We start from the raw sequence: 26693 nt of genomic DNA, 5'->3' as shown, positions 1-26693 counted from the left end.
AGCTGGGTACAGGCATTGAGAGAGGGTCAGTCAAATTAGAAAAGCCACAAAGCAGCCTGTTAAGACATAATTCACAGGTACAGAGGTGGAGCAGGGCTGCTGAGAGCAGAACAAGGGAGCAGAAAAGCAGGTGAAGAACAAGCCAAGACATGAGATCACAGTTGGGAATAAATCAGGAGGACAGTATAACACATCCTGGCTGAATTAACTAGAGACTCAGAAGCTCTAGGGGAATGATGGGAAAAAATGATGCGATGAGATTCAAAGGAATATCACACTTTGGAGCATGAATGGTTACATCCCTCTGTAAGCGCAATCTAGATGAAATGAATGAAAAAAAGAAGCATCTCTCAACCCTCTTTTTGGGAACCTTGTAAACTTTTAGCAATGACTTCCAGATTTTGAGTAAAGACTACAATCCTACTGTAACACCATAGCCTTGAGTTTTCCTTCTATTGTGAAAAAAGACAGAAGAAAAGAATCTGCTTTTTCTAAACTTACTACCTACTACGTTCACTCCTAAGTGCTCTCTTCTTCCCAGGACACAAGGTGTCTTCTAGCTCTAACCACTCATCCACACATTCCTAACACATTCCCTCTTCTGACCTGATGGAAAGGTGACCAGAACCACACACTCCATCCTGGGTAAGGAAATTACCTTGACAGTCAGAACAGCACTCTGATGCTCTCAGCATCTTTCCTTACACTGCTCATCACATGGTTGAGCACGATTTACTTCTCTGATGGCATCTTTGCATAATGAAGAAAAGCATCTCTGTCATCAGCCTGCAATCCCACTGCCCTGAGAAGCCAAGGTAAATTAGAAGCCAGCCATGTCCCAGAGCAAATCACTCCTTCCAATACACCTGGCTGCATGGTTCTCAACTTCTCACACCACTTCATTACATAAGGTGACACTTTGGAATCACTTCCTCTTGACAAATCTGAATGACTCCAGGGTACTGGCAGATTTTAGGAACCTTGCTGTAAATTACTTTTTCTGGATCACTAATAGCAAAGGACCTCATCCCTCTGCTCTTGTCACATTAAAATTGCTAGTTCATTCCTTGACTTTGTGGAACCTCAGCCAATTTTTGAGCCAGAACTCAACGACTCCTCCAGTAGACAGTTTTCTTAATAGTTTTCTGTGAGGAATTTCAGAGGTTTTCTGAACATCCAGGCAAGTTACACAAGTCTGCCAGATGCTGTTATTTTACCACAGTATTGAAAGACTTGCAACAGATCAGGGAACTATGATTTTCCTCTGCAGACACCAAACTATTTACCTCATTCTTGCCTGAGAATGCTCTTTAAAGCCCCATTTTTCCAGTCGTCTTTGTTAAATGAGGCTCATATGCTCAGATTGCCCACAATCCTATCTAAACATTATTTATACAAACCATTACATACTGAAGACAAATTCTGCAGGGCTATAGGTAATTCAAGACACATTTTAGAGAGACAGATCCCAGAGATACTTTTCCCCTGAAACCTAGAGGATGGACTAGATATAAACCTTCCTAGCCTCTTCAGTGACCCAGCCAGAACACCCAGCAATGAAAAAGATGTGGCATATGCCCAAGGCTTACACTGCTTTTTCAGGAGCTGAGTCAAGAGGCACAGAAGCAGTCCACATCATCCTTAGTTATGCAACCTCCCACCCAGCTGTTAAGCACAAGGAACTCCCCATGGAGACAAAGGGGCTTCAGGTGTGTGGGAAGCTGGGAAAAGCTCACAGGAATGTTCAGAACACTCGTGCCCTTCTAGTTCTCCCAGCTGCAAGAAATCTGGCAGCAGGCTAGAGGTGACCTGCATTGTATCAATTTCAGTAAGACTTACCAGAGTTCTTCTGGGGTTACAACATCATTTAGGCAACTAAAAAGAATGCTTTGGCAACAAATTCTGCAGACTTTATCAATAGTGCCTAGCTAATATCCTTCACCAAAGGCCTTTCCCAGGAGTCTTTCAGCTGAGCAGGAGACTGGCTGGTTTTCCCAAGCACAGTGCAGTGCAGCCCATGGGCCTGGCAATACCCTTTCCTTGCATTTGGTTTGCACCTTGGTCTCAGATGCTCACTCCAGGGGACTCTCTGGCCCCACCCTCAGCCAGGCAGGGCATGTTCCAAAGTGTCCCTTGCTGCAAGGTGCAGGGCCAGCCCTGCAGGCAGCTGATGTTGGGTGTTTCACTCAAAGCACAGGCAGGGAGGAAAAGTGGTGCTTGCAGCATTCAAGGTCTCATAGTACAGAAGCACAGTTCCCAATTATGAAAGGAAATCCCTTCCAGCAGTGTGGGAGGGATAAGGGGATTTCTCTAGCAACAGCTGCTCTTCCCAACTCAAATACACACTGAAGGGAGAGGTAGGTCAGCAAAGCTTTCCGTTTTGATTCCAGTGTCTCCCTCTAGGGAAGGACCCTGAATGTTTCCTTATACCTGATGCTACCACCACAGGTAAAGGAGCATCTTTGACCACACAAACTGTGCTGCACCAGAACATGGCCATTCCTGGTCCCTCCTTCCCCTTAAAGGCTGTAGGTCAGGGCAAGCTTGGCTCAGCCTGGGCTGAGATGCTAACATTAGCATGAGCTCCTGAGCATCAAGAAACAAGGCGCAGAGAGTTGGTGGGAAGCTACTGTGAGGCTGGAGTGGTAGGAACCAAGCCCTTTCCTGACCACAAGCATGGCTTGTCACCACAGAATATAGTGGGGCCAAAGGCACAGTAAGATCAGGACATCAAACCAGGTTCCATGCAAGCCCCAGAAGCTTCCCCTCCTGCACTCTGCATAATTAATGCTGACTTCCTCAAAGCAGCAAAGACAAACTTGCCAAAAGGCATTTTCCACTCTTATTCAGCAATACTGGACTCTATCCCCTTCTCTATTAACAGTAGGGAGGAGGAAGAGAGGCAGCTTCTCCATCCACAGAGAAACCTGTTCCATGCTCCACAGCATAGCCCCTACATCCCCGGCTCCTGCATAGCAGGACCACCATGTCCACAGAGCCCCTCCTTTCACCAACACATGTCAGGAGCAGAGGCATACAGCTTCCTACCTGAAGTCCCTAAAGCACATCCCACCCGGTGCTGCAGCCCCAGCTTCTGCCTGTTAAGCCCTGCACAAACACAGCCCTGCGAACTGCTGTTCTTGAGAGCCTGGTGGCCTCAACAGGGCAGGGTAGGACTTCTCTTCCTCCTTGTCCTTGGCCTGCAGGTCAGCACCCAAATGAGGACCCAAAAAACAACCAGGTTAGCTTCTGTGCTCCCATCTATCCATTGCAAAGAGAAAGACGAAAGAATGCAGAATGAGGCTGGGAAGGCAAAGATTACATGCCTTGGTTCTACACAGCTATGACTGTGGGTGCTAAGTGTACATCACAATGCTTGTGGAGTCATCCCACTTGCAGGCAGAGGACTGGGAGGTGCCTGCTGAGGAGGCTGCCTGTCCCACACTGAACTCTTGCCACAGCACTGTAAGGCCAGGGCAGACAACATAAACAGCACTATGGGTCTTCCCAAACAGAACATTTCCAATTCTCACCAGCTCACCCTGAAGTCTCTGCCCCTCATACTGAGCATTCACATCCTCTGTCAAACCCCTGGTACCAGGGGGAAAGAAGAAAGAGGAAGAACTGCGCTGGGACTCCGGCAGGAGTGACGCAGGAGCTGGACAGCCAGCTAACCGGCAGACAGATGCACTGACATCGGCAAGCGTCTGTGTTCTTCCAGCCACACCACTGATGTCAGCCAGACACGAGGAGGTGACCTGAGAAATGCCTGCAGAAAAATATAAATCAATAAAGCGGATGCTTGAGCTCACAGACCAAACGACGTAAGCACACAAGCTACGTTCATTTGTTTTCTCACCAGTAAATGTTAATAACTCCATCTGTAATTAGAACATCGAGATTGTGCTCTAGTAGAGACACATTTGTTTATGGAAATGTGACAGTCTCACAGCAGGCTGGAGGTGCAGAGACAGGCAACCAGAAACCAGCAGCTCCGGGGCTAGAATACCAAATATTCAGACTAAAAAAAAATAAACCCAAACCTTCTTAAATCTCTTGGGAATGGCATTCGGGGAGCTGAGGTGTGCTCTGATTCTCAGACATGGAGGGTGCTATGGACATGGCCTGTACCTTTCAGACCTGCTCCTCTGGGTTGCCTTGGTCTCCCAAGTACCACAGGTAACCCACACTGTGACCCCAGGGACCTGAGCCCAGAGGATGTGCCACCCTGAGCCTCTACCTGCCAGGCCAGTACAGACCTGCCTGCCCTGGGCACCTGGGGACCCTTACGCAGCAGCTGTCACCCAAGGCTGAGGGAGCCTTCTCATCCCCTCAAAGAGCCACCTAGGTTACCTGCACCTAACTGGCAAAGTACAGCAGAGCTCTGAGCAAACTACTTGCAGCCACAAGCAGACCACAGGAAGAACAGTCTGACTCTGTTAGCAAGAGCAGTTAAGCAAGTAGGGAATAACCTCAGGACAGATGGGGAGAAAGGAGCTTACAAGTTAGCTGAAAGCCTTTCCCAGAGTACAACAGTTAAACAGGGAAAATACCACTCTTGGTGCAGAAACAACAGTGGGAAAACTGTCCTGCACCGTGCCTCAGACCTGGCACAGAGCATTCAGGCAGCTGAGGGCTGGAGAAGTGCTGATGTGCTAGGTGCAGTGAGGAGAAACGTGACCTGCAGGCCAAGGGAAAAAGCATCAAGAAGCAAATGTGCTACTGGTGCATTTCCAACAAGCCAGGGCTAAGCTCTCAACAACAGGGAATGGTCCTGTATCAGCAGAAAGGAGGAGGGCCTGCTAAAACCCTACAACTCTTTGTCTCCTTTCCATCTCCTCCAGTTAATACAAAGCCCCCTGCACATTTCACCTCTATGAATAAGCCAACTAGACACCAGGCCTACAAAGCTTTGGTCTGGAAGGCTTGGCTTCTTCAAAGCAAAAACTAAGCGCACCTTTGCCCTGGGTCCAAAGTCCTCTCAGCTGGCTTTGCACCAGGCCTCAAATATCTACCACTAAAGGGCATCACACCTTTCTTTAGTGCATATCAGCTCCCAGTCCTGGTGCTGGCAGGTACTGCCACTGTCACAGCCAGCCCCAACCCCACTGCTCAGAGCACCATTTTGTGGTAGCTTGCACACTGTTGACTGTGTACATCCCAGTGCTCAGGAACCCCTGGTCCTGCTCCCAGCACCACTGTAAGCACTGCAAACCACAAGAGTAACCCTGAGCTGGGACGGTGCCTAGTACCCAGGATAATCACAAAAGCCTTGCCTTTGAACATCAGCAAAACACTTGACACTGTCTTCACCCCACTGGAAACTCTCTACCTTGCCAAGCGATATGGATTGAGCTCCAAACAGCTAGGTCTTTTTTATGTCTCTTTTTTACAGGAACTCCCTCCAATCTGATGGTAGTGCTTTTGAGTCATATGGTGCCCTGAACATAATGTACCATGCCAAGAAGGGCTGTACCACAGCCTGAAACCCAGTATGCTGTGCTTCATGCTCTTCACAGCAGAGTTGGCTAATCTGTCCTCAGCCTAAGGGCAATCTGGTTTCTCTGCCTCTTCATTTTGCCCCCTTGCTGCAAATCTCCAACTGCTGTCTTCCTGCCTCAGTTTTCCCATCTCTTTGGTGCTCCTGAGCAAGGGGTGCCTGTTCCTGCCTGGCCATCAGGGAAGGACTGATGATGGCCCCTTCCCCTCCAAAGAGGTTTGGTGAACAGTGACAGCCACACAACATCATGGTGCAGTTCTGCTGCCAAGCCAGCTTGACTGCCTCCACCTGGCTACAAGGAACAACATGGCCATGGTACCTGGCATTCCTGCACCATGAAGGCAAGGTCCCCAGTCCCATCTTGTTTGCTAACTGACAAACACTATGGAGTTTCAATGCCACATGGACAGCCTCAATGGTGTCTCATAGGAACCAATCCATGCATCCCAGTTCATGGCAAGGGACTCATCCTCTGCTGTCAAGAGAAAGCCCAATCTATCAAACAGTTCTCCACATCAATCAGCTCTCTGTTTGCACTGCAGAATCACAACCACCCTGACTTACAGTAAATTTTGAGTGCTTCATTAGTTACCAAATCAAACACTTCAGTTACAAATATATCTAACTGTCATTTTCCCTTCAAGTTCCTAGGCTATAAGTCTCAGAAAGAAATCAAGTTTGTCTGCCAGATCGTACTTTATAAAGGAATACCACTTACTGTTTGGCTTCCCTTGTTTCCTGTAGGCACACACTGATAATGAGCCAGTAAACAATAAACCATTAGAGCAATAAGACCAATGAGGTGCTGGACTGCCAATGGTATATTCTGCAGAGCAGTGGCCATATGGCCACAAAATCATATGGCTGGAAGTAAGTCCCAGATAACAGGGCTTCTTCACCTATCACTCAACACCCCAGCAGTAGCTACTTCACTAATTCCCAGTAGTCTTTTAGCAAAGACAAGGATGGAGACTTCATAACCTCACAATTCCAGTAGTTTTCAGCTTCTGGTTTATGGATTCCATTGGCACAATGGCTGTTCTTCATGGGTTGCCATCTTGATTATCTTCTGTATGACTATTATCATCATTTATACTACCTGCATATGGCCTGCACTTTCCTTACAACCTGTGGGCCTGCCCCACGCCAGCTCTCCCATACTTCACTTTTTAAGTGAGAGTCACTATTCATTCATGCACAAATACCACTCTGGTTTTCAAGCATTAAGGAGAGCTGTTCAGGTGCAAGACATCTGGCTTGGCATAAACACAAACCAATCTCCCTGGTGATTTCATATTTACTCTGAATTTTTCCACGTCTCTCCCATTTCTCAAGTGACTAAATACCATCTTGTCCCTTTTGCGCAGGGGCATGTTTTTAGCAGGAGCTCTGCACTCTTGCAGCTCTCATTCCTTTTCCCTTTGTTTATTAGTAACCTCACCTCATCCTAAAGCTTTTGATCTTAATCCCCTTGTGTAGAGGGGAGTACTACATACTCATCTTTCCTCAGGTCTCGTATATGTTTCCTGCCAGTCACAGGTTGGGTATTCTCATCTACACCCAGCTTTTCCTCTTGAGCAAAAAATGTGTGTGTCTCTCATAAAACTGGGGTTTTATCTAGTCTCTCAAGGTCACATTCACTGTTTCCTCCTCCTCTCTTCTGCATGACAGAAATCTTTACCTCCTTGCAGCACAGTATTCAAAGACACAAGAATTCTGTTCACTGGGTGCAATTACAATCACTTGCCTATGAAGTATGATCAGCACTTCCCACCAAGGAAACTCCTTGGTGATGCAAGTCACCAAAGAGTGGCAAGGACCATCTCTCTGAGGAGCCCAAGCCACCTCTCAGGGCTTCACAGCTGATTCCTCACCAGAGGCTGGCAGAACACCCTAGTGCATCAGCCCTGAGAGAATCCCTATCCCTTATTCTGCAGCATGAAAGCTGCTTGAGCAGCCAGAAGTTATTTGGGGTAAACTTCTCTCTCTTTCCTGGTTCTCCTGCCCTAAGTTGACACCATCAAACTAGGCATGCACTGGATTGACGCATTACCTCTCCTGGATGATACTTCAGAAAAGCTTCATGCCTCTTTCTATTGGGTTTGCATGGCCAAGCTCTGGTAGGAAGGGGGGTGCAGGGAAGGGCTGCTACAGGAGTGGCTTCTGTGAAAAGCTGCCAGAAGCTTCCTCCATTTCCAGCAGAGCCAATCCCTGGCAGCTCCAAAGCTGGTCAAGGCTGGCCCAATAAGAAATGGTGGTAACTCCTTTGCAATAACATATGTAAAAAGAAAGAAAGAAAAAATTATTGTGCAGTTGAAACTGGAGTCAGAGAAGAGTGAGGTGAGAACATGTAAGAGGAACAAGTATGCAGACACCAAGTCCAGTGAAAATGAGGGAGGGTAGATGCTCCAGGCACCAGGGCAAGGATTCCTCTGTAGCCTGTGGTAAAGACCATGGTGAAGCAACTGTGCCCCTGCAGCCCACGGAGGACCATGGGGATGCAGAGATCACCTTCCAGTCCATGGAGGTGACCCATGCTGGAGCAGGTGAAAGCCTGAGAGGAGGCTGAGAACCTGCAAGAGACATGTGGGGAGAGGAACCATGCTGGAGCAGCCTGTTCTTGAAGGACTGCACCCTGTGGAAGAGTCACCCACGCTGCAGCAGTTTGAGGGGTGTTATTGCCTGTGGGATGGACTCACACAGTAGCAGTTCAAAAAGAGCTGTTGCTCATGAGATGGACCCATGTTGGAGAAGTTCATGGAGAACTGTCTCCTGCGGGAGAAAACCCACAGTAGACCAGGGGAATGACTCCTTTCCCTAAGCAGCAGGAGAAACAACAGGCAATGAACTGACCCTAAACTCCTATTTCCTGTCTTCCCTGCATTACTGCAATAGGAGGTAGATCTGGGTGGAATGCGTTTTTAAGGTGTTATTTTACTTCTCATTATCCTGCTCTGATTTTGTTAGCAATAAAATAAAGTAATATCTCTAATTTGAGCCTGTTTTGTCTGTGATGGTGTTTGAAGAGTGCTCTCTCCCAGTCCTCAACTCAGGAACCCTTCATTACATTCTCTCTCCCCTGTCCAGCTGTGCAAGGGAACAAGAGAGTGGCTTTGGTGGGCGCCTGGCATTCAGGCAGTGTCAACTATCTACACCCTTCGTGAGCAATTGCTCTACAGGGACACATGAAAATTGAAACCATGTATCAATTCAAGAACAGCAGCAACATGGGTCCATGTGCTTAGAGCAGCATCCCTGGAGATGGCGCTTTGCGGCACACAGAAATAGTGAAGAAGCCTGGCACAAGCAGGGAAGGGCCCACCAGCCTGGCTCTCTCATCCAGCAGCAGACACCCAGAATACAAACCAGGAAGCGTAGAGGGAACTCTCTTCCCTCATGGGCACTGAGGGTCAAGCTGCCAGGGTACTGCATGAGCTTCAGCAGGAGCAGCTTCAGTGCTGCTCCTAAAACAGGAACATCTACTTCAAATCCTGGCACCGGCACCCTTCCTGTAACAGATAAAAGCTGATTCTTTTCCAAGGTCCTTCAGCAGATTGCAGCTTCAAGTGTTTACAATTTGCAGGCTGAGGATGTTCTCACCTTTTTCCACCTTCCTTGAAGCATTCTTAAGATAGCGCTTGCCTTGCAGAGTTGGTCTACAAAGGACCCACAGCACAGCCGAACACCAAAGGTCAAGGTAATCACAACCCTGCAGCAAGCAAAACTGAGCTCCCTTTATGACTTCATGCTGAGTTGTAAAGAGATTTGGCAGCCACAGCAGAAAAGTCTTCAATTATTCCTCAACAACAGAAGATATCAGCAAAGGACTCTCACAGCAAGAGGTCTGGATGTGGCCAACAAGCCAGGACAGTTGTAGGAGACCATCTAGGAATTTGATTTCTGCATTTACTGGGGAAATCTCAAGAGAGTCAGGGTTCCAGCAACAGCAGCACAGCCCAACCCAACCCACAGCACCTGAGCACTACACACACATTTGGCATGGCACCCAGTACAACCAAGTGCAGCAGGGCAACCTTGGCCACAAACATGTCCAAACTAGGACAGCTGTGCCACTGCAAAAACCTTGAGGCCCTACAGCACACAGTTCCCCTTCTGCACTCTGTCCTAGGAGCTACTGAACTCCAGTAAGAGACAGATGTTATAAGAGACCAATTTTGACCTCCTGCTGGGCCCTGAATAAATAACAAAGGTCACAGCAGAGGTAAACGGACATTAAACAGAGCATTGAGACTGTTCTTGCTCCAAAGCCTGAGAGATCTGTTGGACCTCACTCAACACATCAGTACCTAGAGATGTCCCAACTCCTCTTCTATGTGATATTTGCTCTGATGCTGCCAAAGAGATCTAATCTGGAGACAGGTGCCCAATAACCTTTACCTGCTGGGAAAAATGAGGGTTGTTGAACACCTACCTCTTCTTGAGTTTTCAGGGCAGCTCTGCCTGCTTTTGACTGCTGGGGCTGGGGTCTGCAGGCAGGAGTCACTGGCATGCACCAGGCTGGGCCTTCAGCCAGCTACTAGCACTTGAGAGATGCTTCTTTTCAATGGTTTCGCTCCACCCCACTGGGCTTGGCAAGAGGAGCTGGGCCTGGCTTGGGAACACTGGAAACAAAGCGCCAGTTGGGCGCTGGGCACTGAGATCCAGCAGAGACCAAGGAACACTGAAGTGGTACTTCAAGGTAAGCAGCCTGGCTCCCAGTCCCACTGATAAAGGTGTGCAAGATAAAGCGGCTGTTTGAGCTTGGAGGAGGGCACTGCATTTTTGGTAAGACACGGCAGCGTGAGCCTCATGTCATGCAGGCTCTATCTCAATGTTAGGGCAAACAAAGAAATAGTACTTTAACTGGATGAAGCTGCTCTGAGTCACTATCCATGGAGCACAGCTCCACACAAGCAAATATCAAGCCTATGAGAGTCCATTAAAGACTGCAGTTTAGTAACCTGAATTTCTCTTGCTCACAGCCCTAGCTCAAGCCAGGGTGCTAACATCTACTAAGACCAACAAAATCCTAACTTGATATGAAGGAAATGGCTTGGAGGCCACCTCAAAAAACAATGTGGAGCACACCAAACACTGGACTAAGGCATTCCTGCCTTCACCTCTGTGCTGGAGGCGAAGGCAGGAATGGCCCTTCAGCCCAGACAGACCAGTATTACACAGAAGGACTAAGACCAGACACCTGACAAGCCCCAGAGGTATGCCAGACTTTTCTGGGCTCTGCTGCTCTAGGCAGTGGCAGTTAAAGGAAAACAGACATGGGTGCATTCCACGGGCTTGGGTTTGGAGAACATCCAGGAGCTGCTAAGCATCATAGCCTGGAGCTGCTGTAAGGCAGCTTGCACACCTGGAGGCTGCTTTCCATGGAAAGCACTGCCCTAAAAAGAGCGAAAAGCAGTGGTGAACAGCCTAATGGGAACTGTAGCAGTTAGCTCTTACAGAGACATGCTCAGAAGAGCTGTGCTATTCCCATCCCACCACATCTGCTGCTAAACCCTTCCACCTCAATCCTTATTCTGGCTGACACCACCTGACCACCTTATTTCCTGAGACCATCTTTCCCTCCTAAAGCCTTTCAATCTCTGTGCTTCCACAGATGACTTCTAACATCAAAAGAAAACAGTGTGGTGGGTCCACGTGCCCCAAACCTGAGGTGACATCTATCTCTGACTTCATGCCTCCATCCTTATGTGAAGTCTTTCTTGAAGCTTGATGGTCACCCCGTACAACCCTAACCCTCTGCTGGGCACACTAACCAGCACAGAGCACAACACTGCCAGGATGCACTAAAACATGCCATGGGCTTCTACCAAGAAAGCACATTCCCAACTGTTCACATTCTATGGAAAGGGCAGCTGGCTGGCTGGACTGATGTGAAGTCCAGCATCACAGAGGGGGGCAGGAAGGGCCGTCACCTAAATAAAAAGGAGCCAGCAGACTCCAAAGGTTCAGGGTACCTAGAGACAAAACCCCTGTTCTTTGCTGGTTCACAGGGGTGAATATGCTGCTCCATACCTCATTTCTGAATGGGGATAACAGACCACATGTATTGCATGAAAAGAAACCATCCAAAGCACTGGCTGAGGCATTTTCTTTATAGGTATGTGTTTGGCCTTCCCAAATATATCACAAGAGCAGGAGAAAAAAACCCCTGACTATGGCATTCTGAGATAAATTACTAATTAATAACCCAGATGAGATTACTGCTTAGTATTTCTCCTAATGCAAATCTTTGGCAACTGTACAGGATAATGGTCGTTAAGGTATTTCTTCAATGATCTTCATGCAAGAGAAATGAGGAAAGCTCCCAAGCACATACTTATCTTGAAACACTTTTACTGAAGTCATCATAAGTACATGGCTGAAATAAAGTGTTTACCCAGAAAGGGACAGACTTGAGTACTGTGCTCTGCTTCAAGCACCAGAAGTTTTCCAAGACCATTCTCTGGACTCCGGCTAGGTGCAGCAGTTACCAACTTAGCCCCAGTTGGGTGCCTCAGGGTAGAGGCAGCAAAGACCAAGAAGTTTAAGTAGAATTTTTCTTTAATGATGACAAATAGGTTCCTGCAATACACTTCATAGCAACCAGCTAAATAAATGATCCTAGACCAGAAGGATCATTCTTCTCTTCCTGGGGAAATGGTTTTGGCAGGCTTGTAAAGCATGCCATTTCTCCAGATTCTGCTTCTAAATTTCATTACTTCTGCTTCTCACTGCTTCTTCAAAAATACTGTTCTCCCTTCTCAGCAAAGAGATTGAAGATTCCTTGCTGACAGAAGACATCTCTTACCTGCCTCCACTTTTCTAACGCTAAAGTCTATACACCTGCCATTTTTCCAAGCATACCTTTCCAGTGTGACTGTTTCCACAGCTGATGTCTCTCTGTGTGGTCAGCATCCTTCTACATGTATTGCGCCCAAACACCCCAAGCATAGATAGGTCTAGAGACAGAGGGAGAGTGGTACTGCAGCCTCCTTGCTCTGCAACACAACTCCTTTCCATTCTTAGCCTGACAGGCCAAAGGGTTCTCTTTCAGTCACATTGTGGCCAAATACACATATATCCCAGTACTCTGTCATCCTAGCCTGTCCTCTCACTTCCCATTTCCTTCCGGCACAGCTGCCTCCCATGGTGCCCAAACTGTCCACAGAGGGAGGGTAAAGTAAGGTTTGTTTTGTTTGTTTTGTAATTAAAAAAATAAGCACAGTATTTTGATAAGCATCAACTGCTACAAGGAGAACTTCAGGTTTTCCATTTATATCAATAAACATTAAAACATCCTAGTTGTGCCATTTTTATATGGTGGGAACCACCTGAGCCTTGTTACCAGACTTGCTGTGGACCATCAACATCAATCAGCTTGCCAATCAGCTCTTGGCAAACGCAAACACACAATCAATGCAACCTTTGTTACCTCCACTGATCTTACAGGATATTTTGAAAAGGTCTCCTGCACTGAAGCACTCAAGCTCCCTCAGAGTAATCCCAAGCAGCTGTATGATCTAGAATTTCCTGCACTCTTACTGGGGCAGGCAACCTACAGATACCAACAGCAGAGATAAACTCCATTAATGCATAATGGAGGCTTCCTAACATTTGTTTTTTAGATTATGGCATGAAAAGACGTGCTACACACTACAGATGTGGCAGAAGCCTCTCACAGCGCATTTTGCTCTCTATCAATGGATAAAGTGTAGCCACACTGCTACATTTTGCATGCCAATCAGGCTGTTCTGGGATGCTTCTTCCAACACACTTCAATCAGCTCTGAGGAGGAAGCCCAGGAAAGCCCTAGGCAGCATTAGGTTTACAGAGCTTAAAACACAACCCGGACAATGCAGAGTAAGGCCAGACAACACTGCTTACCTGAGCAGCAGACCAAGCAAAGCCGCCTCCTCCCCCCAAACTGGAGAGCTTTCAGATTCAGTTTGCACTTTGCAATCCACCACCACACCCTCCCTAGAGCTCCCAGAGAAGCCTGCTGCTCCTTTCCACCAGCCCCCCTCACATTTAATAAGGGGAAAGGCTGCAAAATCAGCTGTGCCCTGCCTAAGACCACCCAGGCATGCCAACTTACAGCTCCTCCTTGAAAGTCTCCTGAGGAGGATACATCATATCTTCTCCCTACACTGCAGCGCTGGAAACATACATCCCATGCCAGGACAGTGACCAGCTGCCCCGAGAGCAAACCTGACAGCCACGCTTAGTTCTCCAGGGCCTGAAATGGGAAAGCACAGGGGTGCACGAGAGCAGCAACTCCTTCAGCCTCCTGTCCTGGGTGGCTAGCCCCACTACTGCTGCTGCCCTGCCCACCTGTTTATGCCCAAGACTTCCCACAGTAATCCTGCCACAGCTCTGTAAGTGAGGAGGCTGGAATTTCACAACTGGCACTCTGCCCTCTGCTCATGCCACTTGACCAGCATCCCAGTCAAAGTCTTCAAGAATCCCCACATACGGAAATCGAGTCTCTACTGAGGCTGTGGTGCCAGCCCTGGCTGCTGGGGACAGACTGCCAGGTCTGGGTGGCAGGGACATGTCCTGTCAGAGCCAACACTGGGAGCTCTGCGATCATGCATCTCTGCTGGGCTCCACCTCATGCACTCACACTGGGTGTGTGCATGTGACTTGTTTACTGCAGCTCATCAGAAATCCACAGCCCCAGCAGTGTTTCAGGGTCAACACTTGCTCTCCAAGTGGCACAGGCATTGTGTATGTGTGACTCCTCAGCAATCAAAGAGACATCCCTTGCTTGGTGCCTTGTACTCGGCAACCCAGTGGACACTGCAAAGCATCCCAGGGGTTACCTGCTCAAATTAGAGAGTCACACAGATGCTGGCTGTACACCTTCTCCTGAGTCAGGGACCATCTCAACAGAAGGAAGCTGACAGCTACCAAGTTCCCAGTTTTACTCCACTGCTGCCAGCCAGCAGTACTTTAGTCCCTACATGGAACATCTGCAGACCCTCAAAGCTAAGTTTAGCTTTACAAAGCCACTTGCATCTCACTCCTTCCTCCTGAATCCTAGCTGCTTTCAATCCTACCTATCTAATATCAATCTTCATATCACAGATTCACAGAATCATTAATGTTAGGAAAGACCTCTAAGATCATCCAGTCCAACTGTTAACCCAGCACTGCTGCATCCACCATTAAACCATGTACCCAGGTGGCACAACCATATGGGTTTTGAATACTTCCAGGGATGGGGATTCCACCATATCTCCGGACATCTTGTTCCAATGCCTGACCACTCTTTCAGTGAAGAAATTCTTCCTAAAATCTAACTTAAACTTCCTCTGGTGCAACTTAAAGGCATGTCCCTTAGTCCTATCACTTGTTAGGTGGGAGAAGACACTCCCACCTAACAAGTCCCCCATCTGCCTACAACCTCCTTTCAGGGAGGTACATGTGTTCCCCATTAGCCTCCTTTTCTGCAAGGTAAACATCTCCAGCTCCCTCAGCCACACTTCACTAGATTTCTGATCTAGATCCTTCACCAGTTCCACTACCCTTCTCTGGACATGCTCCAGCAGCTCAACATCCTTGTAGTGAGAAGCTGAGCAGGGCTGGTAGGGGTGGGAGGCTCTGGATAATATCTTGGGGGTAAGTAAAAAAGTTGGAGCACAGGAAGCATCCCCTCAGCCACATCCACAGCTGCCCCTTGATGAGGGGTCACTAATGCCCCTGCATGCCTGAGCTGTATCCCCAGCTTCCAGGCCCAGGTCCCACTAAGCTCACCACAGAAAACTCCTCCCAATATAGCATCAGTTGCCTATTTATAACATGATGTTTACTAACACCAAACACACTTTTGTTGGAAGTGGAGGACGAGATGAGTCAAGGAAGCATAAGCAAGGGAACTTTCTTCTGTCGTGGGAAGATGAGGGGATCGTGGGAGGGTTACTTAGGGATGGGTGCTGCAGAATCAGCTGATCACCTGCAGTTCCCTCACCAATGCAAGGAGACTGAAGGGCACACTTATTCTTTCACATCAGACTCCTAAGCTCTGGGAACACTTTCCTGTGAAAGTGTGAGATCAGATCCAGCACAAAGGAGTGTGCCAGCATCCCCTTGCAACCTGCTCCAGGCTTGAGAAGCACTAAGTGCCAGCAGGTGTTGAAGCACCAATTTAAAATGAAGGCTCTGAAAACCTTCTGACACTTCCTGAGACCTTCTTGCAGCAGCTCAATAAAGCACTGCTGGTTGCTAGAGTGCTTTGACAGGACCTCTTAAGGCACTGCACATCTCCAGTGGAGCCACAACCCCTCCAGCCAGTGGGTGGAGAAGTAACCCCCACTGCTCACCCTTGCCCAGCCTGCTCTGGATGGTCACTTTGTCATTCCATTTGCTCAGTGCCCCTGGGAAGATTTGCAAGGACATCTGACTGCTGAGGCACTAGTGACACCATCCTTCAGCTGTGGGCAGAGATGAGTAGGACAAGGGTTGCTATGGGTCTCAAAGCAGGGTAGGGGAAGGAAAGGGATTACAACCCCAGCTCCCCAAGGCACCATCTCACACGTGGAATACTGTCCAAGAATATGCTCCTGAGCAAGAGAAGGCAAGAAATGAGTGCCTTCTAGGGCTGCCTGAATTTTGCAGACTTTCTCCAGTGCCAAGCTATATTCCATCCTGGATGGTGGGAAACAACATATCCCACGTGATGTTATTGAACTGCACACCCATACGGTGGCGGATCAGATTCTTGAAGCCCCTCCAGGCAAAACAATCAGTGCCAGACCCTGACTCTTTGTAGAGCCACCAGCACATTTTCCATTTTTCCCTCCTGGCTGCATCCAGCCATCTCATGATGCCAGGACAATCTTTAGAACCTCACATTTTCCTCTCCATCTTGGAGAAAGTTATTGCTTTCCTGCCCTCAAATAGCCAACATCTCTTCCACCCTACCAAACTCATAATGGACCTCCTGGCTCCCTTCCCCACATTTGTCTTCTATGCCACTGCACTTACCAGTCCCAAATGGGCTGACTTAAATGCATATTTACATTAAGGGGCCAGATCAATTTCTGAGTTTTTAACCTTTCCTAACAGACAAGGGAGGGTTGGTGTCAGGGGCTTTACCAGAAAGCCTCAGCTGACTTCTAGTGCATGTTCAGCCAAGGCTTGGAGTCCAGAGGCATGACTGGAGCATGGGACATTGTGACACATAGGGTCCAGGAACTGCTGGACACCTGTATAACAAATTTTGGCTATAAGCCATCCACTCAGCTTACCCTAGGTGTACCATCCCTTCAGCACGGATCAACAGAGATGCAGGCTTCTGCACTCCATGCACTACCAGAAGTGAAGGCACCAGCAACTTTGCCCATGCCTAGGATGATCCTTTGCTCCTTTCATCCTCCTGATTCACCCCTGTACCCACTGCTGGGTGCCCACTCTATGCCAGCTTCCCACACATCCATGTAGCAGCTCCCGGCCATCCTCACCCCTGCCCACCTGCTCCTCCCAGCACCGATTCACCCGCCCCAGCACTGACTCACTCCCTGCTGCTACCAACCATGCATCCAGCCTGCCTCTGGCATCCCCACCACTCTGAGACACAGGGTGAGGAGCCAGCACTCTACTTTGGAGAGTAGCAGTGCAGCAGCATGGATCCACAGCACAGGAGAACCTGCCTGTACTCTGCATCCCACCCTGAACAGCTCCATAACTACACATATGCTGCTGATTTGCCCCATGCCTCTGTTAATCAGAATTATATACAGCTTTTCCCAGGGAGATAACACAGCTAATTTCCAGCCCCTGAAAAGACAAACCACTTTCCAGATGATGATACTAGAAGCACACCAGTACTTGTTGCTGCACTCTCCCCTACAGTCAGCTGAAATCCTTATTGAGTTACTAGGAGTGAAAGGTATGTCTTGCAGCGACAGACCTCTGCTCCCATTGTTAAGGTCCAGGAAAGCAGCAGGGAGATGTTACTGCCCTGCTGTCTCAAATTCTGCTCTGGCTTGTGAATTTACCCCTCTCCTGGATGAGCAACAACTGTCTTGGAATTAGCCACAGGATTAAAACCAAAGATGTTTTTGGATGGTTTCCCACCTGCTTGACAGAGTAACTGCAAGAGCGAAAGCTTCACATTGCCCCTGCCAGCTTGGTCAGCTCCAAGCAGACAGCGAGACTGCCAGGTAGGCAGCAGTGCACCTTGTGAAGTTTTGCCACTGCTAGTTTAATTTTCCATCCAAGGTCAGCGCTTAGGCTCTCCAAGACAGGTATGCTCTCTGCCCTCCATGGAGCATGCAGTGGCACCAAGCTGCAAATTTAACACAAAAAATGAGAAAGAGGAAATAAAACATTCCCCATCCATCTCTAGTCTAAGTTACAAGACCCCATGCCAGCCCCTGCACAGCCTCTCCTGTCTGCAGGCATCATCCACCTTTGGGTGGAGCCAGGCTGCTCTGCCCAGTGCCCCCAGCTGCCACTCCCCATCCATGGGCTCCTCATTCTACACCTCATGCAGCTTTTAAGTGTCTCCTCCTGCTATCTACCACCTGTCTTCACTGTCACATTTTCTCCTTTAGTTCTCTCCTGCCTGGAGAGGTAGGGTTCAGGTTTATGTAAGGGAAAGGCCAGTCCCCAGCTCCGTGGGGGATGTCAACAGAGACAGCACATATGCCTGCCCATTTTTCTTTTCACCAGGCATTTACAGTCACCAGATCAGGAGAGAGGAAACCATATCTTGACTATTCCCTCTGGTATTTGCTTTGGTACCACAGCATGGGAAGGAATGGGAGGTTCCTCCCCCAGCACTGCAGGCAGCAACATGTACCACAGACCTTCTTTTGCCTACTCACTTACCAAGCAATGGGACAGCTGTTCATGACCTGCCATCTCTAACACACATACTTTAAGAAGTACAGGCCGATAAAAAAACCCAACAAAACAACCCAAGAAACAAAAATCCCAAACCACTGCTTTCCAGCCACATTTGAGTCTCAAACTCTCTTATCCTGAAATCCACCTGCCACGAGACTCCTGCAGGCAAAAAGGGTATGAAAATGTACACCTGTCTAAACGGGAAGGCAGAGCAGGAATAACAAGGCAGCAAAGCACTGGTGCTGGGATACGGGAGAGGGTGTTGGCCCAGAGCTCTTGGAGTTTCCAGAGCCAGCTCAGAAAGGAGGAGTTGGTAGAAAGGGCAGGTTTCGCAATCAGAAATGCTCCTTGCAAGTCAAAGGATGCTCTCATATGCTAGAGTGGGCTGTGAGGCAATTAGGATGATAAGGATGACTGACAAGGATGGAGACAACCAGAGGGAAGAGAAGGAAACAGAGGGAAGAGCAGGTGGGCATCTTTGCCCCAGGCTAGACAGGCTTGCCACCCTGCAGTAGTTTTTCAGGACTAGGCTGGGAGTTTCCAGCCCACACACCTATTCAGCTATAACATGCAGCCCTACCTGTACCACTGCTTGGAAGGGTTGGAGTCTACTTTCACCAAACGGGTTTAAAAATTTCTTTTCTTGCTCCAAGAAATGCAGTGCAAACAACAAAAGACAGGATATACATGCTGTTGTTCAAATAGCAAAGCCACCTCTGCCTACACTGTCTTGATGCCTTGAGAAGGCTGACCTAGAACAGAGGCTAGAGAGAATTAAAGAATAAAGTAGGTATTTATTAAAAGGCCTCAATGGATACACCCTGGGCACTACAAAAGCCTGGCCAGGGCTACATCCAAGATGAACCCAAAATGGTCACAAAAGGGATAACTGATCATGAGGTCTCACACTTTTATAAGTTTTGGTCCATTTGCATATTGGAGTTAATTGTCCAATTATAGCTTCATATTATAAAGTCCCAACCTTCTTGTTTTCTCTCTTCAGTCCACCACTGTTATGCTCTTGGGCCTGAAACTTCTATAGGTTGTCCTTGGTCCCTAGCTAGAAAATGAATTGATTTGTCTAGCTACTCTGTGAAGAGAGCTTAATATGAAGCTCAGAACTACACACTAAAGCAGCACAGAATCTGAAAAATATAAAAGCTAAAACTTAAAGCATCATTTCCCCCCTTTTGGTACAGCCAATGCTGCTCTATCCAACTCCTGCTCCAAGGAGGAGCTGGATGGAGCATGGTAAGAATGATGGAATGAGCCTGCTTTGTTCTGTCTTTACCAGACACACACTTCCACTCACTCCCATGTATTCTGAAAAGAGGCTCAACAAAACTGCCCACCTGCTCTACTTAGATTGCCCCATCTCTTTTCTTCCCCAGATCTGCAAGTTCCATCTAAAGATTCTATTTGATCTTTCACATCTAGCCACCCCCAGAGACATCTGCAAGCTCAGCTGTGTCAGACACAGAGGCAAAGACCCAAGCAATCAACATGTCTCCACAGGCATATGTCTGCTGATGGAGGTGCAGTTATACTGGCAAAACTGCTTCTCAGTGTTTTAAGGTGGTGGAATAAAACCAGGCATTAGAAGCGGGAGCCTTTTATGCTAACATAATGTATTGGCGGAGCAATCAAAACAGGCAGTCCTACACATCAAGCAGGCCAGAAGCTGCAGGTGTTTTGGAGGAGATGCTTAATGCACCACAGAGACATGGCACAGACCATCCTCAAATACTGCCACCATACCATGGTTTTAAACCTTTGATTTGCAAAGGTGCATCCCTCACTCCATATCCACTAGAGGAAAGTTGAGCTATGGCTCCTACTCCACAAGACTCTCCTGGAGCAACTTCAACTGTTCGCCCCTGTAGCACTCAACTCCCCAGATGAAAACACAAAGGCTTACTGGCATAATTCCCTACAAACCAGAGCTCTCTTCTCATCAAATGGAACAATGCTTTGAAGAAAACAAAATAAAAAAGTGAAATCTGGGGGTTTTCCCTACTTTTTGGTTAAAGCACATCAAAGCATTTGCTTTCCCTGACTTGAAACCACAGTCAAGAGCTATCTACTAGCTTTGAAAGTCCCCTCCTACCCCAGGCAGTAATAAAACATGAAGATAGAGAGCATGAAATTCCAGGAGCCCTATGCAGCAGGGATTTACAAGGGGTACATCCTGTCAGGCTCACTGGATCATTTTTATTTTTAACAGCATTACAGTGTTAGTGGGTGAAAGGGAAATTGTGGATGTAGCAAGATTTTAGTGAGCCATCTGCTGCGGTATCTCACCCAGTCTCCCTTTCGAGGCTTGTTCACTGGACTAAGGAAGAAACATCACCTCACGGACTGAAAACAGTTATAATGACCCTAAATAAACTAGTAGCTCAAAGTGCCAAAGCACTGCACTACAGACTGCCAGCAACCAGAATCAAGGGTCATCTTTGGTTTCATTAATCATTTTCACCAGCTAGGGTGCTGAGTTTGGAGAGTTGTTAGGTGCTGGCTGTTTCCAAGTACTTTTCTGGCAAAGTAGCTGGGCACCACAGGAGAAGGGATGTTATAAATCAGTCAGAGGGAGATAACAGGATGAAACAAGGAGAGGAAGAGAACAATTCCAGAGGCACATGCACAGAGATTGGGTGTAGGTTTGTCAGGGCATCACTCTACATAAGCTAGGGCCAGGTGAGTGACTGTAAATGCCAGGTGAAAAGAAAAATGGACAGGCATATGTGCTGTCTCTGCTTTGTTTTAGTGGAGCTGCCTCCTCATAAGGTAGAGGAGTCTCAAGAAAAGGCCTTAGATACTAAGGAGCAACAGGCAAGGAGAAGAAGAAACCCAGAGAAAGAGGTGCACTGAAAAAGTAACAGGCAAAGACCTCCATATGCACAAGAGGAGAAGGCAGAGTTGGCTGCACGGCTCTGAAGGTGACCACAATCCCAGCATCTCACCACAGGTTTTTTTTTTGCCATTCTTCATAGCCTAGCATTTCTACTCTACCAAACTAATGATACATAGTCATAAGATATGTTATGCTTAAGCAGGATAACCAAGCCTCACCTTCATCTTTGCCTTGATTAGATAAATAGATTCATCTCCTTATGTTTCTCACCACAAATCTATATCTCTTCAGACCTCCGACTAATACTGTAACTTTTCTGCGTTCTCTTCAATTTTTCAGCAGCCTTTTCTGAGCACTAGCATTGGATTTAGACAGTGTAATTTAGTATCAATCTCCCCAGCATAATCTATGGCAAGAGTCTCATTCTTAGGGCTACTCATTGCTGCCTTTCCAGGTGTAAAATGTTTCTTACAACTCCCAGCCTTGAAGGGGCCTTAACAGTCCTCAGGATCTACAGACTTTTACCTAATTTCTTCCAAAACTAACATATACACCCCAACTCCCCAAAAAGCCCTTCAAGATAGCCTCCATTTCTGCTTCACTATCCCAGCTGATATAACAGGGAACCATAAAGCCTGAACTCCCTAATTACAGGCAAAGTGACTTCCTGCCTCATCTTCATCACAGCTACAGTCTTCTAAAAATGTGCATTGCTGTACATTCTTAAAGACCATGAAGTTCCCTCCTCCACCTTTTCTTACTCCGGCTACACAGCCCTTCTCACAGTTCTTCTCATCCGTCCTCCCACATCAAATTTCTAAAGACCTTAATTTTTATTGCTTTGCTGGAAAGTTTCTTGTTTGCACACATCCTTCTCCAAGAGTTGCCTCTATATCTGAGCCTGTCCCTTCAGCAACACCTCATCTCTGTTCAGGAGAGCAGTAATTGCTTCCTGCACCTTAGAGGCGTCACTCCTAATGCAGCCTGGCAGAAGGCTTTGGAGAGCACTAATTGCTTCCTGCACCTTAGAGGTGTCATTCCTTACACAGCCTGGCATAAGGCTTTCCTTGTGTTTTCCTGCTCCCCAGAAGAACACTAATCCTCAATCCTCAAATTCTGGCAATACCAATATCTTCCTCTGCCTGCCTAGCTAGGGTCCCTTTATCAGATAGAAACTCTTTTGAATACAGTTTTGCCATTAGTTGAGGGTCCACATGGGGCATGCTTCCTATCTCCTACTCTTTTCTCATTTGTGTACAAGGCTTACACTTGGGTCCCTGGCACAGGCTGACTTAAGTCAAGACCTATTACGTCTATCCATCGCCCCCGCTTACCTACCAGGCAGGCCATCCTCTAAGGCAGGGGTGTTGACCAACTTGATGCACTACGTTCCAGACAAATGGATGCTGGTGATTTTTAACTGGCATGTTCTCTCACCTCCCTAACAGAATAAACACTAACTGTTTATTCTGCCTTATTAAGACAGGCTGGATGTAGTCCCACTCTTTTCCCCTGTATTTCAAGGGATCAAACCTTGGACAGTCCCTTCACCAGATGTTTTCTCTGGTGGCTGCTCACCATGCAAAAGTTGCCTTAGTCTAGAAGTACTGTCATGGAAATTTCATAAGGCTTTGCCCATATGACCATATCCAATTTACCAAAATAGTCTTGTCACCTATCCTGATTTGTGCTTGGATTTGCTTTTTAAAATTAACTCATCACCCTGATCTTCTTTGCAAGGTGAAGACAGAGCTCTTACTGTCACATTTTATTTGTTCCTCTTTTCCATGCCTGCAGAAACTAAGTCCTTCTATCCAAGAGCTGCATCAGCTCCTTCTGCCATAGCTGGGAGCTCACACCAAGTTTCACATCCACCACAAACCCAGTTCCTTCCTCCCAGATTTATAACTTTGTGACTTATGCCAACTCAAGCTGCCTTTTCTGTGTTGTGAGTAATAGCGAGTCCTTGGGCAGCAACCACAGCTCAGCGGACACACAACAATAATTAGTTTCCAAGTTTATGCCTCAAGCATGGAGTTAGAGCCCAGGAAAACCAAACCACCCACTTGTATATGCTTGATATCAGCTTTACCAGCATCACCTGGGAGCCTCCAAAACTCAATGGCTTCACATAAAGGGAGTATAGGCCATAAGCATGGGGAGATGAAGGATGAATCTCTTTTAAGATCTTCCTTGGGACCCAAAGGCACTACATTTTTGTCTCAAGAGCACAAGTATCCTGAGGCCATCTTCAGAGACCCTCCCCAGTTCGTGTCATTGCCAAGTGCTCTCTGCCCTCCAGTAGAAATCAGATGTGATAATTACTTCAAGCAGAAGACAAGGCCTGCTGCCATCTGAGCTTCCTCTAAGTACAAGATCATGCCAAGATTGTCTCTGACTTTGAAGTGTTCTGAAACAAAGTCTACTAAAGGCCACTGTTTATCTGGCAAAAGTCAGATAAGGGCCAGGCCAGCGCACAACTCTCCCACCAAATGCACTCTTGTGCAGAATTGCACTTGTAAGAATAGCACACTGCCCCTGACTGATGTCAGCAACACACCAGGAGACAGGTGGATTATTTAAGGGAGCCCATCAGAACAGTTCTTCCATGCAGGTCAACAGGAGAAAGCACAACACCACCCCATAGGCAACACCACATGGCAACAGAGCCAGAGGTCATATCACTGGTGGCAGCTAGCTGTCTGCAGAGTGATCCTCTGCAATAAGCTGGGAACAGAGACCTGCACAGAAACATGAGAGAGCATTGCTTGGGAAGGGGGTGTCAAAGCAGGCAACTTCTCTGCACAAAAAATTATAGGGGTGCAGAGGTGATGAGCATACCCAGGGAAGGGCTGTGGGTAGCTCTGGGGGCATACAGTCCTTCCAGGGAGTGAGGGCAAACAGACACGCAGGAAAGGTCTGCAGCAGTCATTCTTCCAGACAGAGAAAGGCAGGGAGATTTTTCAGCTTGCTGGTCAGAGGTAGCATGGCTGTGGTGGTTCAGAAAAGCAATAGCAAAACACACTGAAAACAGGCAGCATTAATCCTGCCTGTGACTGCTTTTTCCTGTGCTGATGCAATCTGTCGCCTTTCTAATACACAGTTCTTTAAGAGATCCAGCCCTTTCTTTAATGCAACAGCACAAACAGCCAACAGAAATGGAAATCTTCAAAGCCTCGCTTTAAGCCAGACCTGTACTACCAACAGCCAATCTCTCTGGGGAAAAGCAGCGAGCATAAAAGAAGAGCTCTCTCTCTTCCCAGCACAATAACCATGTGGGTAGAGGCTGTTGGCATCAACAGCTAGACCAAAGCACATCAAAACCAGGAGACCTTGCTCAGATTTAGCAGGCTACACCAGCAGGATGCCTATCTCGCCCATATAAACTGTGTAGCCACCCCAAGAGTTTGGCCTGACAAGAGCATTGGGATACGGGGAAACTGTTTCTATTCCCCAACCTGGCTTTAAGAAGGAGTGAAGGAAGGGAGGTGAAGACAGAAGAGGGAGAATGGTAGGCACTCAATTTCAACATGAAAGAGCAGTGGTGAGAACAGAAGCCTTTCCAGGACTGCTTAGCAATCATGTGCAAGGAACACATAGGGAGCATGCAAACATAGCCCTGTAAAGGGCAGTGAGCACTGTGCAGAGAAAAATGGAGGAAAGGATTCTGCATCTCTCATACCAAGCCAGCCTCAGGCTTCCTGCAGCTAATCTGTATTTGGAGCAGAGGGCAGACACCCAGCTCCATGCTGGAAGGACATGAAGTGAGAAGGCAGTGCCAACCACAGGCCTGCAGGCTCAGAGAAAAGCCATTTTATATCACAAGCCTTTGCTCTACAAGCTTGGCAGTGACTTTGCCAATCTCACCCTCTCTCTGTTGCAGAATGCATACATACAGATGCATTTCTTTCTCATTCCTTGATCTTTATTTTTCTCCTTTTAACCAGCTTTCTAGGCAATGCATCAGGCCTGCCCCCCAGCTCACTACCCTGGACAAGCCAGAATGCTTCTGACTGATGAAGACTGCAGGCAGAAAGGGGCCTTCTGAGAAGGCTGTGCTCAAGGCACAAATCACCTTGCCCTATGGACAGGAAGGTGAGAGGTCCGTCCCAGTAAGAGCCTGAGCTGTACAGGGCACAGGAAAGAGGACGAGGACTGCAGTTCCAGGCAGCAGGCACTCCCACAATGAACAGAGAGCTACCTTCAGACAGGTCATCTGCCCCACAGCGTGGTCCTTTGAGGCTAAAGCATCAGCAACACACTTGCTGAGATCAAAGTTGCAGAGGGACACAGGGACCCCCACCTCTCTGCCTTCCTGGAAACCTGCATTTCAGTTTCCAGCTCAGCCTGCAAGCAAGCTTGAAGCTCCCCAGATTCATTTCCAGCGCCAGGAGGAAGAACAGAGAGCTTTACTGAGATCAGACATAGCCAAACCTTCCTCTGACTCATTCAGTATCTCAGAGGCTCATGGGCCATTCCCTGTCCCCCCTCACCAACACCTCTTGAGCTATCATGAAAGAGCTGAGACACTGCACAGCCAGTTCAGGCACTAGGAAATCTGCCCCTTTGCTTTGAGGCTCCAAGCAGGGCCTCTGCCTCCTTCTGTGAGAGACAGTGTGGAGAAAAAGTAGCAGGCTGGCATACTGGCCATTTGCTGCAGGAGCTGCTGGATGATGGGGATGGGGTTGTGTGTGTGTGCCTCTGCAGGGCTTGACATTGTGGGCTACCCAGCAAGCTCTCGGTGGCAGGAGGAGGCAGGAAAGGAGCAGCTAAGGGACTGTCACTAAGAATTGCTTGGTTCCCACCCTCTGGAAAGCAGCTGCTAGATTAAAAAATCCTTTATGGTCCTGTCATTCAAGGACATGGAGACAAATTCCATTTTCCAAACATTCCCATCATCTTGTCTCATCTGTACACCACAAAATGCCACAGGAAAGATCTAGTCCCAGCCTCCAGCAAGCCTTATCATCCTTACCCATCCCTACCCACGGCAGAGCTCTCAGATGCTTTGATATGCAAATCAGCCACAGGATCCATAACCAGCGCTGTCTGGAATTAACAGCACACACGGAGTATCCTACACCCAGGGCCTCCTCCCTCCCCAATCACCACATGGCTGCGCAGGCTTTGCGTCAGATGACACAGGTCCCAACTGTCTTGGGTGGGAGCGGGAGGTGTTGCCTGCAGTCCTTGGATTTTCAGCACACAACCTCACCCTGGCCACCAGGACAGAGCTGGGGCACTTACAGAAAGGAGGCAGGCGGGGGTTGCACCTTGGTGTGGACAGGCGGGTGACAGAGGAGCTGCCGGCAGGATGCTGCAGGGCACCCAGTGACCGGAGGCTCATACGAAGTGCAAATTAGCAACAGACATAAAACAGGGCCTGGGCACTGACAGCTCTCAAGCTTTTGAAATCTCAGGCTACCCGGGATTTTCTGGAAGTTCTAGTTCCCAGAATGAAGAGAATTAGTGAAGATTTTTTTTTCCATG

General features: G+C 47.9%; 1 protein-coding gene across 4 annotated transcripts in view; it reads right to left on the bottom strand.

Annotated features, from left to right (window-relative positions):
* Positions 1 to 26693, bottom strand: part of TMEM63B (transmembrane protein 63B) — a 48889-nt gene that overhangs the window by 20185 nt on the left and 2011 nt on the right. Inside the window, exon 2 of one of the 4 annotated variants that reach the window (XM_030236445.2) lies at positions 3534 to 3769. The exons of 2 other annotated variants lie outside the window; for them this stretch is intronic. In XM_030236445.2, the coding sequence (XP_030092305.1) occupies positions 3534 to 3571 (38 nt within the window). In that variant the 5' untranslated portion in view covers positions 3572 to 3769. The remainder of the gene's footprint in view (positions 1 to 3533; positions 3770 to 26693) is intronic. One more of the 4 variants, XM_030236449.2, reaches the window with a different exon arrangement.

This window comes from Serinus canaria, chromosome 3 (assembly GCF_022539315.1).
Source record: "Serinus canaria isolate serCan28SL12 chromosome 3, serCan2020, whole genome shotgun sequence".
In the NCBI taxonomy this organism is placed as follows: Eukaryota; Metazoa; Chordata; class Aves; order Passeriformes; family Fringillidae; genus Serinus; species Serinus canaria.
This window is presented reverse-complemented; position numbering and strand designations above follow the sequence as displayed.